Source organism: Hippoglossus stenolepis, chromosome 8, assembly GCF_022539355.2.
Source record: "Hippoglossus stenolepis isolate QCI-W04-F060 chromosome 8, HSTE1.2, whole genome shotgun sequence".
Lineage (NCBI taxonomy): Eukaryota > Metazoa > Chordata > Actinopteri > Pleuronectiformes > Pleuronectidae > Hippoglossus > Hippoglossus stenolepis.
Window position 1 is genome coordinate 27,327,705 of NC_061490.1, and position 12,317 is coordinate 27,340,021.

General features: G+C 39.5%; 1 protein-coding gene across 4 annotated transcripts; it reads right to left on the reverse strand.

Annotated features, from left to right (window-relative positions):
- Positions 1 to 2,710: 2,710 nt before the first annotated feature.
- On the reverse strand, positions 2,711 to 11,344 carry LOC118113416. Of its 4 annotated transcripts, none has more exons than XR_007032870.1 (9): positions 11,189 to 11,344; positions 10,296 to 10,369; positions 9,794 to 10,207; positions 9,034 to 9,312; positions 7,925 to 8,202; positions 5,365 to 5,631; positions 4,381 to 4,462; positions 4,224 to 4,284; positions 2,711 to 3,031 (listed from the first exon to the last, which is right to left on the reverse strand). XR_007032870.1 is itself a non-coding variant. In XM_047340730.1 (6 exons), exons 3-6 carry the CDS (start codon positions 5,606 to 5,608, stop codon positions 2,834 to 2,836), a joined length of 585 nt encoding a protein of 194 aa, XP_047196686.1. In that variant the 5' UTR covers positions 5,609 to 5,631; positions 7,925 to 8,202; positions 8,811 to 8,909; the 3' UTR covers positions 2,711 to 2,833. The 4 variants fall into 4 exon arrangements, 1 of the variants encoding a protein (XP_047196686.1); XR_007032869.1 differs by having other exon boundaries at positions 10,296 to 10,385; XM_047340730.1 differs by lacking the exons at positions 9,034 to 9,312; positions 9,794 to 10,207; positions 10,296 to 10,369; positions 11,189 to 11,344 and adding an exon at positions 8,811 to 8,909.
- Positions 11,345 to 12,317: the final 973 nt, after the last annotated feature.

The following is a 12,317-nucleotide window of genomic DNA, read 5'->3' on the forward strand; positions in this document are numbered from 1 at the left end:
GTCATCAAACAATGAGAAAACGTATCAAAGGGTTTGCACAAGACCGCAGCCCTTTAAGTCAAGGGGACTTACTTAAGCCAGGTCCCACAGGTGAAGGTCAGGGTGTTTAGGGTCAGGGTAGCCTGCCACGTCCTCTGAGGCCACGGGGGTGAAGCAGGAGCCCCCCCCTCATCCCCAGGTCCGAGGCCACGGAGGGAGTTGATGAAGGAGTCTTTTCCATCACCACGGTTTCCCACCACAGCCAAGTTGATCCTACTGATCAAGAGATCTTCCACCGCGTCCCTGACATCTGATAACTTATTGCTGTCTATGGATTCTTTCAGGGTCTCAAGGAAGCTCAGGCCTTTGCAAACATCAGCCATTTCTGCAGAGAGACAGAGTGAATTATTACAAGAGTCACAACAGGTCCTTTGATAAAGAACAGATATGATGGATACTATCTATCATCTATCGACTAATTCCACAAATCTCTCTCTATCAATTTAGTCTGTTGGTCTGTGACTTTCATATCTCGAGGCGTTCATCTTATCGGCTTCACCGTGACATGTGCATTGTTAAGGGCCCAAGGAAGTGCAGTGTGGAACTTGCCGTGATTTGGACACGCAATACGTTCAATAATAGGCTGATAAGCTTTGAATAAACAGGCGACCAGCGCTCTGCAGCAGAGGCGACTGGGACCCATCAACGGTTCTGTGGACTGAGTCCCACAGTCGGCCTTTAGTTGCCGTGGCAAATCGAACAGGCACGTTTACAACTGGCCCTTTGTAGTAGTAATGATAAAGCATTATCTTAGAGGAAACCTGAACTTCCGCAAAAATTTTAATAATAATAATATATTAATGTTATATTCTTAAGCAGTACTGTTAGTGGTGGAAAGTAAACATGTAAATATACTCCAGAACTGTGCATTTCTTGTTTTTTAATTACACTTCCTCTCTACAACTTATGACCCTTCACATGTCTTTAGTTGTTCAGGAGAGCAGGACCCAGACAAATACCTTCATCTGAAGTAAAGTAATTAGCTCCATGCAGGTCCGGACCTCGGTATTATTTAAAAATGTGTGTATGTGGGCGGTGGGTGAGTGAGTAGGAGGTGGAGTGGATCATCTTCTCGTAAATATACAAGGTAACGTAGTGTTAACGTCTCCTGCTCGACCTCCAGACCGGAGTCGGTGACATCTCTCTCTCTCTCTCTCTCTCTCTCTCTCTCTCTCTCTCTCTCTCTCTCTCTCTCTCTCTCTCTTCACCACTCACTCTCTTAAACACATGGAAGCACTTTCTTAAAGGAGCCGCTCTACTCTTATAACACGAGGCCAATCAGTGAATTGACGGACAGAATCTACCCTGCACTGTTACAATGTAAATATATGAGCTGGGTTGTTGTGTTTCTTCACTGAGACTCAAATGAAGAGATTTCTTCAGACACACTTTCCTTTGGGAAGGCACAAGAGGCTGAAGTCAAGCCCAAGAGAGAAAGACAGAAAGGTGGTGATGATGAGAGAGAAGGACCAGTGTTCCCACTGTTCCCACTGTTCCCACCCAGGACAGAATCAGTATTATATCACTGTGCTGTTGAATACAAAAACTGTTCTGATCCTGTTCAAACAATGTAATAACCACATGTTCTTTGGCAATTAGAATGGAACTTACAGGCTCAAGGTAAATACACACCCAGCGGAAGTATCATAATAATATGGTATTTAATGTACAACACATTTTGCTTATGTGGATGCACTGTTTGAGACACGTTTCTACAGTTTAAATACAAAATTATGCAAACTCAAACACAATGGTAAGTCATTCATGCTCTTGTCCACTGACATGGTTTTGAATCTACTGTTAACCAATAGCTGCTCCAAACATCTTAAAATGTGCATATTTAGATCGGGGGATACTGCCCTCCGGCTACGGGCCTGGCTCCATGGCAACTAAAATACTAACTCATTGATGCACCTGTATGAAAATGTAATAACGTATCTAATAATATCCTAATGTCTCAGAATTTGTACTTTTACTTTGGAAACTCAAGAGTTTAAGTTCAGGATATAGTCATATACTTGATTTTATTTTACTTATTACTTAACTCAAGTAAATCTAAGGTTTACATGGTCCGTTAATAGAAATGCATCACATGATAATGTCCATTTCATGACACAATGTGTTTTGTGTGTACATGCATTCTTCAGAAACCACTTTCACGCTGTGACATGTTCACAAATCCAACAATAATGTCAAACTTTAAAGTACATCATTTGTTCCAACATATTTCATTTTATTTTGAGCTACAGGATATTTACATTTCAGGTGTGTGGGTTTGGATTAAGTTCACAACACTGGAAAGCACAAAAAACATTCAGCAGTGATTCTCAGCATTTCTTGTCTAACTGCATGTCATTTATATATTTGGATTATATAAAAGTTATTAATACAATCATTTTACACTCACATTATTTACATTTTAAGTTGCAAATTAAGGATTTTAACCGTTTATCCCTCACATTTTGCTATGTTTACTGTTTTCCACAAAACCTTTTATTAACAGTTTCAAATATTTATATATTATATTTTAGCTCAGTAATGTAACTTCTGTGCCTTCTTGATAACTAGTTTTAAAATACTCCTAATGGCAACACGCAGGGTTTTGTTGTAGCTGCATAAGGTTTGTTGACCAGCTTACATTACTGTAGATTTACGGTTACGACCTATTTTGCTTAACACATGAACTCTTCAGACTCTCTGTGATGACTTATTGTGAATATAAACTTCCTCAGGCCCGAGGTAGCTGTAAAAAGCAGGACGAGAACATCTCGGGTCAAATCCTGACGTCAGAGTATTAACTCTCATCTTCATGTGAGCTGCTGGAGTCTCTGTTGGTCGTCTGACGTCGGGGCGTCGCTGTGAATCTCACCTGTGGAAAGTTCAGCTCCACTTCACCTTCACTGGTGTGGTCGTCAAATAGATTTGGAGATGTTGGTGCACGTGCAGTTGCATTACTAATGTTTTCATAGTCCTGCAGGCTCTCTGGTTCATTCTAGGATGAGAGCGGAGGTAGTTTATAGATTATTTATGCTACAATTTCTGGATGTAATGCACAATAAAGTTCATACAAGACTCACATCTGATTATTTTAGGACTTGCAGACATTTTCCTTGATTTAATTGATTTGTTTGTTGCACAGAATAAATGGGTGAAGGGGAGGTTTCATCTCCTGACGATTATTGTTTCCTCTAACCACATGATTATCAAGCAGCAACTGAATCGCTTCACTCATGTTCTAAAATGGATGCTGTACAGGTTGTCTTTTAATTACTGACCCCAGTATACTGAGATATAAGTGCACTGATAGACAGCTACTGACAGGGCAAACAGTGAGGGCAGGATATGGAAGTACAAGGAGGAAAAGCAACAGCTTGAACAGTAAAAGACACATCTGCCTGTAGAGCCAGACTAATACTGATGATAGAAGATGGAAGGCAGTAGCTCTACATGGTCAATTTGAGGGTTGTAGATATCCTGATAGATTATTTATTTCCAATTTTAAAATCTAATGTGCACATGTTGTCTTGTTTCAGATCCTTGCATCGTGTGTACTCAAAATAAAACAAATAACAGATTCTAAGACTTGGAGGATTTGTAATATCACCATTAAAACATATTTGATTACATATTATTGAAATTATGACATAATTTAGAGTATTTAGAAGAATTAGTAGTTTTACAGCTGTAACAGGTCAGAAGTGATGATCAGAGGCTTAAATATCCTGAATCTTATACCTATACTCTCCTTAATCACTGTTTCCTACAATTTCCAAAATACAAATAGCCAATTAGAAATAGATTTTGAAGTTTCAACAACTGGTAGTTATATAATTTACAAATCTATTGTGTTAAGCCAAGGTTCTGACAACAGGCCACCATGACCAGACACTTTGAATTAAACTCTATTTAATATAAATCTTCTTAAGTTTTACTAAAGTCTCCATATATGATTGTTTTAACTTGTTGTTTTCTTGTTTAAATTGTTGTCTCAACCTGGGACTCACCTGGGGCAGATTCAAAGTGCAGTAAACACCCAAACACACACACACACACACACACACACACACACACACACACACACACACACACACACACACACACACACACACACACACAAGATGAGTCACTTCTGTCGAGATGTTTTCAATAAGAAAGTAGAATGGATTAAACAAATGTGTCATTACCGAAAAACCAGGAGGAGATTCGGTGTTTGTTGTTCCTTGTTGAATAGATTTCCTCCAGTATCTGAAAACATAGAGGGACATGATGTGGTAAAACATGCCAGACCATCTCTGAAATGTATTTATTGAATTTGATCAATTGCACTTCTTATTCATTCACCTTAAATTTACGACAATTACACTGATAATCATCAGGAGAAGTACAGCAGGAACGCGGAACTTCAGGATGTCCAGATAGTTTCCTGTGGTCAAAAGAGAGAGAGCATCATATCTGTCACAACTTCAGTCAGCTCTTAACATTTTCATTGTCTTATCTTATTTTTTGCATGTAGTAATTCTCATGTCATTTCAGAATTCAGCCACTCCCCCCTGCTCTGCATCACCTCGTCCCACAGATCCCATTACCTGCCCCACCCCCTGACTCACCTGCTTTCCATCACACATTAGTCACCCAGTATATATACCGGCTCATTTCCTCTGTTCTCTGCCAGATCGTCTAGTGTGTTTTTTCTAGCTTTCCAGCGTTATCCCTTGATTCATTGTTCTGCCTGATCTCCGCTCTGACCTGCCTTCTGGACCCTGGATTCCTGTTTTGCCTGCTCCCTATCGGATTGGTTTGCTTTCTCTGACTGTCTGCCTGGCTTTCGACCCCTGATCATCCATTAAACCAGAACTCTTGCTATTCCTAAGACTGCTCTAGTGTCGTGCTTTTGGGTTCACGTTTGCCATTTTGCGCACGCTGACAATATCGACACTGAGTTGTGAACATGTAGAATTAGTTTCAACTTTATTCCATGTGCAGAGATTTATTTTAGACTGAACTAGAAATACTGTACTGCAGTTGTTTACCTCCGCCAACCAAGATTCTGATAAGGCCACTGTGACCTTTGACCACTGATATCTAATCACTTCACATCTTTGAGGACACAACCTTGCCCTTTGACCACCAAATTCTTATCATTTCAACCCTGAATCAAACTGAACATTTTAAGTTTAAGTTTAAAGAAATTCCCTCAAGACTTTCTGGAGATGTCACGTTCACAGGACGTACGGACGGACAACCAGAAAACAAGTCTGATATAAACCTCCCACATGTCTCCTGAGCAATAAAACACACAGTTTTAAGGCCTTGAAATTCACTCACGTTCAAACAGATGGACGGGATCAGACAAACTTTGGTTTACTTCATTTTTTGCGATGCAGTAGTAGACTCCTGGCTGGTTTGAGTACACTGTGTGGTTTTGATGCTCGGACACAAGTTCATCCTTTTCCTCGCCCTGACTCTTCCTGTACCATGAGTAGTGTTGGACTGGGGGAAAGCTGTGACTGATGCAGCTCAGCATCACGGAGCTCCTCCCGTCAAGCTCCTGCTTCTCTGACGACTTCATGATGTTTGTGTGTTTTGGAGAAACTAGCCGGGAAATTCAGGAGAAAAGACAACGTCATTTTCTGAACATCATCAAAGATCAAACATGAATAACACAACAAATGAAGTGACATTATTGCTGCTCTTTAAAGCCAGACTGAGAAGAATGTGAAACTTTAAATGGGAGGATAAAACAGACTGGCTTTAGATTCACCTGGTGAAACTTTACATTTTTTCTCTTTGAAACAAACTACAGCCACTGATTTTAGGTTACTGTTCCTTTTTTAACTTCAATGTTTTTTATCAGGTTTGCTAAACCTTATTTTGAATGATTTGTTGAATTTGCTGAATTGAGATTTTGAAGTATAAACAACCTGAAATGTAATTAAATAATATACAAATCTTTTGTACTAAGACAAAGTTGGGGAACAGAGCTTTAGAAACAAGAACCCTGAGGCTCTGAAACACCCTGACTAGCTTAAAACTAAAACTAATACTTTTATCTTACTTCATTCTCTGATTTCACGTAGTTCTAGTTTTTATTCTTTTATTTATTCTTTGATGACAGATTTGTGTAATGGAAAATTCCACTGACCAGGTGTCTCACTGCTGTGATACTGTCTACCTGACAGGATGGAACCCTTATTGTGTCTCACTGCTGTGACCTTGACAAACAGGGTGTATGCCCTTATTCTCTGATGTTTTCTTCCAACTGCTACAGCGGACGGACACAGCAGATGGACACAGATGATGATTTCATGTCTTTTTTTTCATATTATGTTTTATGAAACACCTCTATGTATAAGTACTGGCTTTTGTGAACTTTGGGGCAGTTCCACTTTGAGCACCCGTGCTTGTTGTGTAACCTCTGCAGAGCTTCCTATTAAAAAGACTCAAAGGCAACTCCAGTCTGAGAATCTCATTATTTCAAATCTCAAGATGAATTTCCATCACATTTGTAATCAGAATTTTTTCATTATTCATATTTTGATGTGATTTTTGTTATTTGGGAAACACTTTGTAACATTGTTTTGAGAAGTGCTATTTAAATAATTGTGCAGGTAAGTTTGGAGATAGTGGACTAGGGAGCACAATAACATGCAAACCTGTGAAAAGAATTCATTGCATTACACAATTACACCACAAATTATACTATAAGAAAACTTATAACTGCTGAAAGTCACAAGGCTTCAATTTAATAAATAATAATACTCTGGTGGAAGAATTACAGAGATTTAAGTACTTTAGGTCATTAATTTCTCAGGTGCTATTGTTTCAACTGTCAGAAGTAATAATTAATTTTGAAATACTGGACCACTGAAAAAAGACATGAGAAAAATTCACTTTTGCATCGATAGTTTTTTTAAAGGAAAGTTTTGGTTTGATGTGTTTGGATGAAATCTAAAGTGGCAGCTGAAGAAAGTCGTCGGGGCAGGATTGGCATCGGTGTCACAGGTTAACGTGAGAGAACCACCAACTTTCACTTGGTTATCAGAAGAGCCACTGACAGAAATGCTCGTCTTCCTCGGCTTATCTGGAAAAAGGACCCAAGTGAAATGACCTTTATCTCAACAACAGGTGAATCTGAAACAGAAGATTCTTTCAGGTTAATTCACAACCCAGATAGCACACGGATGTGGGCCACTTCAGGCAATGATCCGGCACTTCTGGTCTTCTCGTGGCCCAGGACAAATCTGGACCAAGACACTTGCTATGTGAGTGACGGTCCACTGAGAATGTAATATTGTGAATACTATGCAGAAGATTTTAGTTCAGAATTCAAATTCAACCAATACATGAGGACAAAGTTGGGGGACAAAGCTTTTGAAACAAGAGTCCTGAGGCTCTGAAACATCCTGAACGAGGACAGACAGCAGACTGAGTCAGGAGCTGAAAACAAACTTTTATCTTACTTCATTCACTGATTTTACGTAAGTCTACTTTTTATTCTTTTATTTATTCTTTCATGACAGATTTGTAATTTGTTTTTAAATTTATATTCATATTTTGATGTGTTTTTACTTTTTTTGTTATTTGGGAAGCACTTTGTAACGTTGATTTGAGAAGTGATATTTAAATAAATCAAGTTATGACAACAGGCCACTTTAGTCATGTTGAAATAGACGTTTTCAGTTCAAAGAAATGTTGGATAAGTTTAATGAATGAATTAATTTACACCATAGTTAAAAGAACCCTGTGGAGTTTTTGACATTGTGGAGTAATGTTTTCTTCTTTTTAGAACCAGCACGTCTGATCAGTATTTACTTTAGACGCAGTAATGTAGAATATATCCTCCTTGTTTATCCATTCACCATCACAAGTGCATCATTCTACTCACATCTGACTTTAACCTCAGCTGGCTGTGACTTTCCACTTCCAATGTCATTGTTGGCTTCACAGCTGTACAGTCCACTGTCAGAGGGACTGGCTGAATTCACCCTGAAGGTCTGAGTCCGAGTCTGTTGGACGATTTCCTCTCTCTCCCATCAGTCGTCTTCCTCCAGGTGACAGAGCTCACTGGTGGGTTGGACTCGGCAGTACAGCTCAGTGTCAACGACACATTTTCCTTCACATCAAGACCAGGATTGGCTTGAACTGTCACATGTTTGGGACTGTCTGCAGTAACCATAAATATAGAAAACAGAGAACTGTCAAATTTAACCACTGTCCAATATTGTTTCAACTGTCAGAAGAAATAATTAATTAAAAAAACTGGACCACTGAAAAAATATACTTTTGCATCGATAGTTTTTTTCTGAACATTTTTGGTTTGATTTGTTTTAATAAAAAAAAAAGTGTCAGCTGAAGTAAGTCGTCGGGGCAGGATTGGCATCGGTGTCACAGGTTAACGTGAGAGAACCACCAACTTTCACTTGGTTATCAGAAGAGCCACTGACAGAAATGCTCGTCTTCCTCGGCTTATCTGGAAAAAGGACCCAAGTGAAATGACCTTTATCTCAACAACAGGTGAATCTGAAACAGAAGATTCTTTCAGGTTAATTCACAACCCAGATAGCACACGGATGTGGGCCACTTCAGGCAATGATCCGGCACTTCTGGTCTTCTCGTGGCCCAGGACAAATCTGGACCAAGACACTTGCTATGTGAGTGACGGTCCACTAAGAATGTAATAATGTGAATACTATGCAGAAGATTTTAGTTCAGAATTCAAATTAAATCAATACACGAATGGGAAAGAGGTCAAATGACTGAAAATCACAGACACGCCACAAGTTGATGTGGATTTATCCAGAGCAGCCTGGTGACACTGGTGGACATTTGAGGGTTGTGGGAGGATGGAGCCAATCCCCAGCTGACTCTGGCTCTGAGAGGTCGCCAGCGTATCACAGGGCTGACATCCAGAGAGAAATAACCATAATAATAATATATCAGCAGGATGTATTACCTAAAAGATAGAACATCAATAAAATTAATTCATCAACTTACATTTAACAGTGACTGTAATATTCTGGATCAAATATTTGTCCATGTTGTTCTGTGTTTGGCATGAAAACACCCTCCCATCATCCTCCCTGCTGGCTCTAAAGCTGAAGGTGGTTCTTTCCTTATCTTGATGAAAGTCTGTGGCCTGTGTCCGGTCGATCTGAGTCACATCTTGAATGTGAGGGTTTGAAGGACATGAACTTGAAGTGGAGCATGTGAGTGTGACCACGTCGGACTCCACCACGACAGCTGGTTCCTCAAAAGTGAGCGGGCATCGATTTACTGAGAATATGAAAGCAAGAGAAATGTGATGATGCGTCTACACAACAGCTAAAGTCTTATTGTACAGTGTCACTGAGAAGATGTTATTATAAAAGAAGCATTGATTTTTAAAGGTGTAGCCGACTTGACTGGGAAACTATGTAGAGTGAAGCTATAGCCAAACTGCTCTAGAGTCATAACTGATTTAGAATAGTTCAAACCATCGACTAAAAGTGAAGCCAAAGTGTCTAGATCGCCACCTGGTGCCTGACTGCGGTATAAATCTCACCTCCTGAATTTTAGTGAATGGGACATGGACCAAACTAAAAAGTCAAAATACACATCAACTAAAATGATCTCAAAGATGGATTCTGCAGTTTTTATCACTGGTGTTTGTTCAAATGTTCGTTGCTCGGGGCATGAAGGACACATTTTTCCACTAATTGTAATGTTATGTATATTCTGAAATGTATTTTAATATTCAGATTTTTATTATACATACCTTCAACGTTGAGGGTCACTTCTTCAGATGACCAGATTGGCTTCCCTACGAATCTCAAAGAATACTTTCCGCTGTCACTTCTTCTCAGGTCACAGATCAAAATACTGCACAGTGGCTTCGGCTCAGCAGAGTTACTATTCCTCCAACTTGAAGATGAAGAACCGATGTATTTCACTCTGTTTGCAAAGTCAGGACTGACCGGATGTGTCCAGGTGTTTGTGCTGTAAATGACAGTGGATGTAAAGTCTTTTTCACTGTCGACCCATCGTCTATCTTTCATCCAAAACAAGTTTGCATCAGGATCATCAACATTTCTTGTGACTTGGCATTTAATTTCAAAGCAGGATCCCTCAGTAGCTGGCAGCCAACCAGGATCTAGTTTAAAGGGACTTATAGGGTTACTTGTAGAAACATCTGTCGGTGAAAACACAAGTGGAGAAGTCAGTTAATCTTTAATTAAAAACAATACATTGTTTTCAAAGTGGAGAAATAAAATCCTTACGTTTTATTAGGGCCAGAAAAACCAACCACGTGACTGTCTGAGCCTCCATCTCATGTGGGACTACAACTGGATTTCTGAAACAAATAAAAACTGAAAAGTGGATAAAAACATCTTAAGATCACAGAACTTTTTCTTTTTACTGTAAAACATGTGATCAAAGTTATTTTTCATCTTGTCTCAGAATTTCCTTCTTCCTCTTTCCATTTCTTTTACTGACAGTTAGAGTTGTCTTTGTTTTGTTCCTCATTTCAAGATGGTTGTGAACTTGTGGTTTGAAAACACAAAAGTCACCTCACCTCTACGCAGAATTTGTCATTTATTAAAGGAAAATAAATGAAATTATTTTAAACTGGAATATTTGGTCCACATGTTTTTGTTAATCTCAGAGTTCAGTTTATTTTTCCCTTTAATAACTAAATTATAGTTTGTTTTCTGTTTTCTTTTTTAATTTTATTTGACATTAGCTACTTGTTCAAATCACTTTTATTCAAAGAAACCCCAGAACACATATAAAATATGTTGACTGCAAACATAACAGTGTCTTTTTTAAATTAAAATTTTTGAACCTTTAATCTGAAATATAAACAGTTTAAAAAGTCATATCTGGCTCTTTGGGTTCATCTCAGTCTTCAGGGAACTACGACATCTGAAACTGATGTTTGAGTTTTCATTTGGAAAAAAGTATTTCATCTGAATGGAAGAAAAAGGGTTTTAAATTATTATTATTATTATTATTAAGTGATCTGGAATCAAATTTTATTAAGAAAAAAATCATATTGTTTTATCCACAAAAAATACAGTTTGTAATCAGTGTATATACTGTAAACAAAACTTCTGAAGCACTATATTTTATTATAATAGTTAGATAAATAACCATAGAAGCTTGTTCTTACCTCAGAGGACCCACTTGTATCAGTCTGTCACACACAGCCTCACTCCAAGAATGAGACTTTACAGAAAAAGGAAGTTTTCACTCTTTGAAAGGGGATGAAAAAAAAACAGTGCATACTATCATGCAAGCCAGAAAACAGCTTCTTGTAGGTGTTCTGATTACATTGATAGCGTTTGCAGCTTCTCACAGTATTTGCACGCAGATGCACTTCATCCCACTTCCTCTTTTTGTTGATGTTTGTTGTGAAGTCTTGTTAATCGGCACAGAGCAGTTTACAGTACTACATATTGATTTGGAGAATTTATGCTCACATAGTATTTACAGTGTCTCTATTTAAAACGTCATCTAACAATGTGAAAACGTATCAAAAGGGTTTGTGAAGAGTTGAATAAACATAAAAGTGCAGGTGAAAAACACGTAAACAGGAAACATCGCACAAAGAGAAAAGCATTTCACTCCCCCTCCCCGAGAGCTGCAGCCACGATCTTCACGGCATCGGCCGCCATTTCATCAATGGCGCCGTTCAGAGCTTGCAGCATGGCGGTGAAGGAGCGGCTGGCATAACGGGCGTGTCTGGGCATGGCCATCTCCACCAGCTTTGACGACACCGTGGCCAAGTCCTGTTCTGCCGCCGCCAGCCGCCGCTTCACTTCCCCTTTGGTAACCTCCCCTGACAGCGCACAAGTCCGCAGCCCTTTAAGTCTCGGGGGTTCCACGCCTCGCTGTCGGGCCAGTTGCTCGACTGATTTGTCATCCAGGCACAGAGATAACTGCTTTCGTCAGGAGCCGCACCGCTACACTAGTGTTGGGACCTGGTTTTTTGTGAGACAACACTTCGGTATCACATGTTCAGTCAAAAGCCTGAAGCCGCATGTTCCCCCAGGACTCAGTCTCGCAGGGGCCATCAAAAACCAGAGCAAGGAACTCAGTCTCCCAGAGGGCATCAACATCACACCGAGGTGTGAAAACCGACGACGATGACTACGAAGACGACGATGATGACGAAGACTACGACCCAGTGGGTGATGCTTCTGCAGATTCTTCATCCTTGGAAGAAGAAGAAGAAGGAGGACAAGACCATGGCGACACCACCACCACCGGACTCGTGGAAAGGGAGACCTTTTAAGTTG

Excerpts from the sequence above, each read along its gene's own strand:
- LOC118113416 (XM_047340730.1), bottom strand. The coding sequence starts at position 5,608 with ATGAAGTCGTCAGAGAAGCAGGAGCTTGACGGGAGGAGCTCCGTGATG. Across the intron at positions 4,463-5,364 it reads TCCCGTCCATCTGTTTGAAC|GAAACTATCTGGACATCCTG; the intron begins GTGAGTGAATTT and ends TTTTGACCACAG. Across the intron at positions 3,032-4,223 it reads AATCTCCTCCTGGTTTTTCG|AATGAACCAGAGAGCCTGCA; the intron begins GTAATGACACAT and ends CTCTCATCCTAG.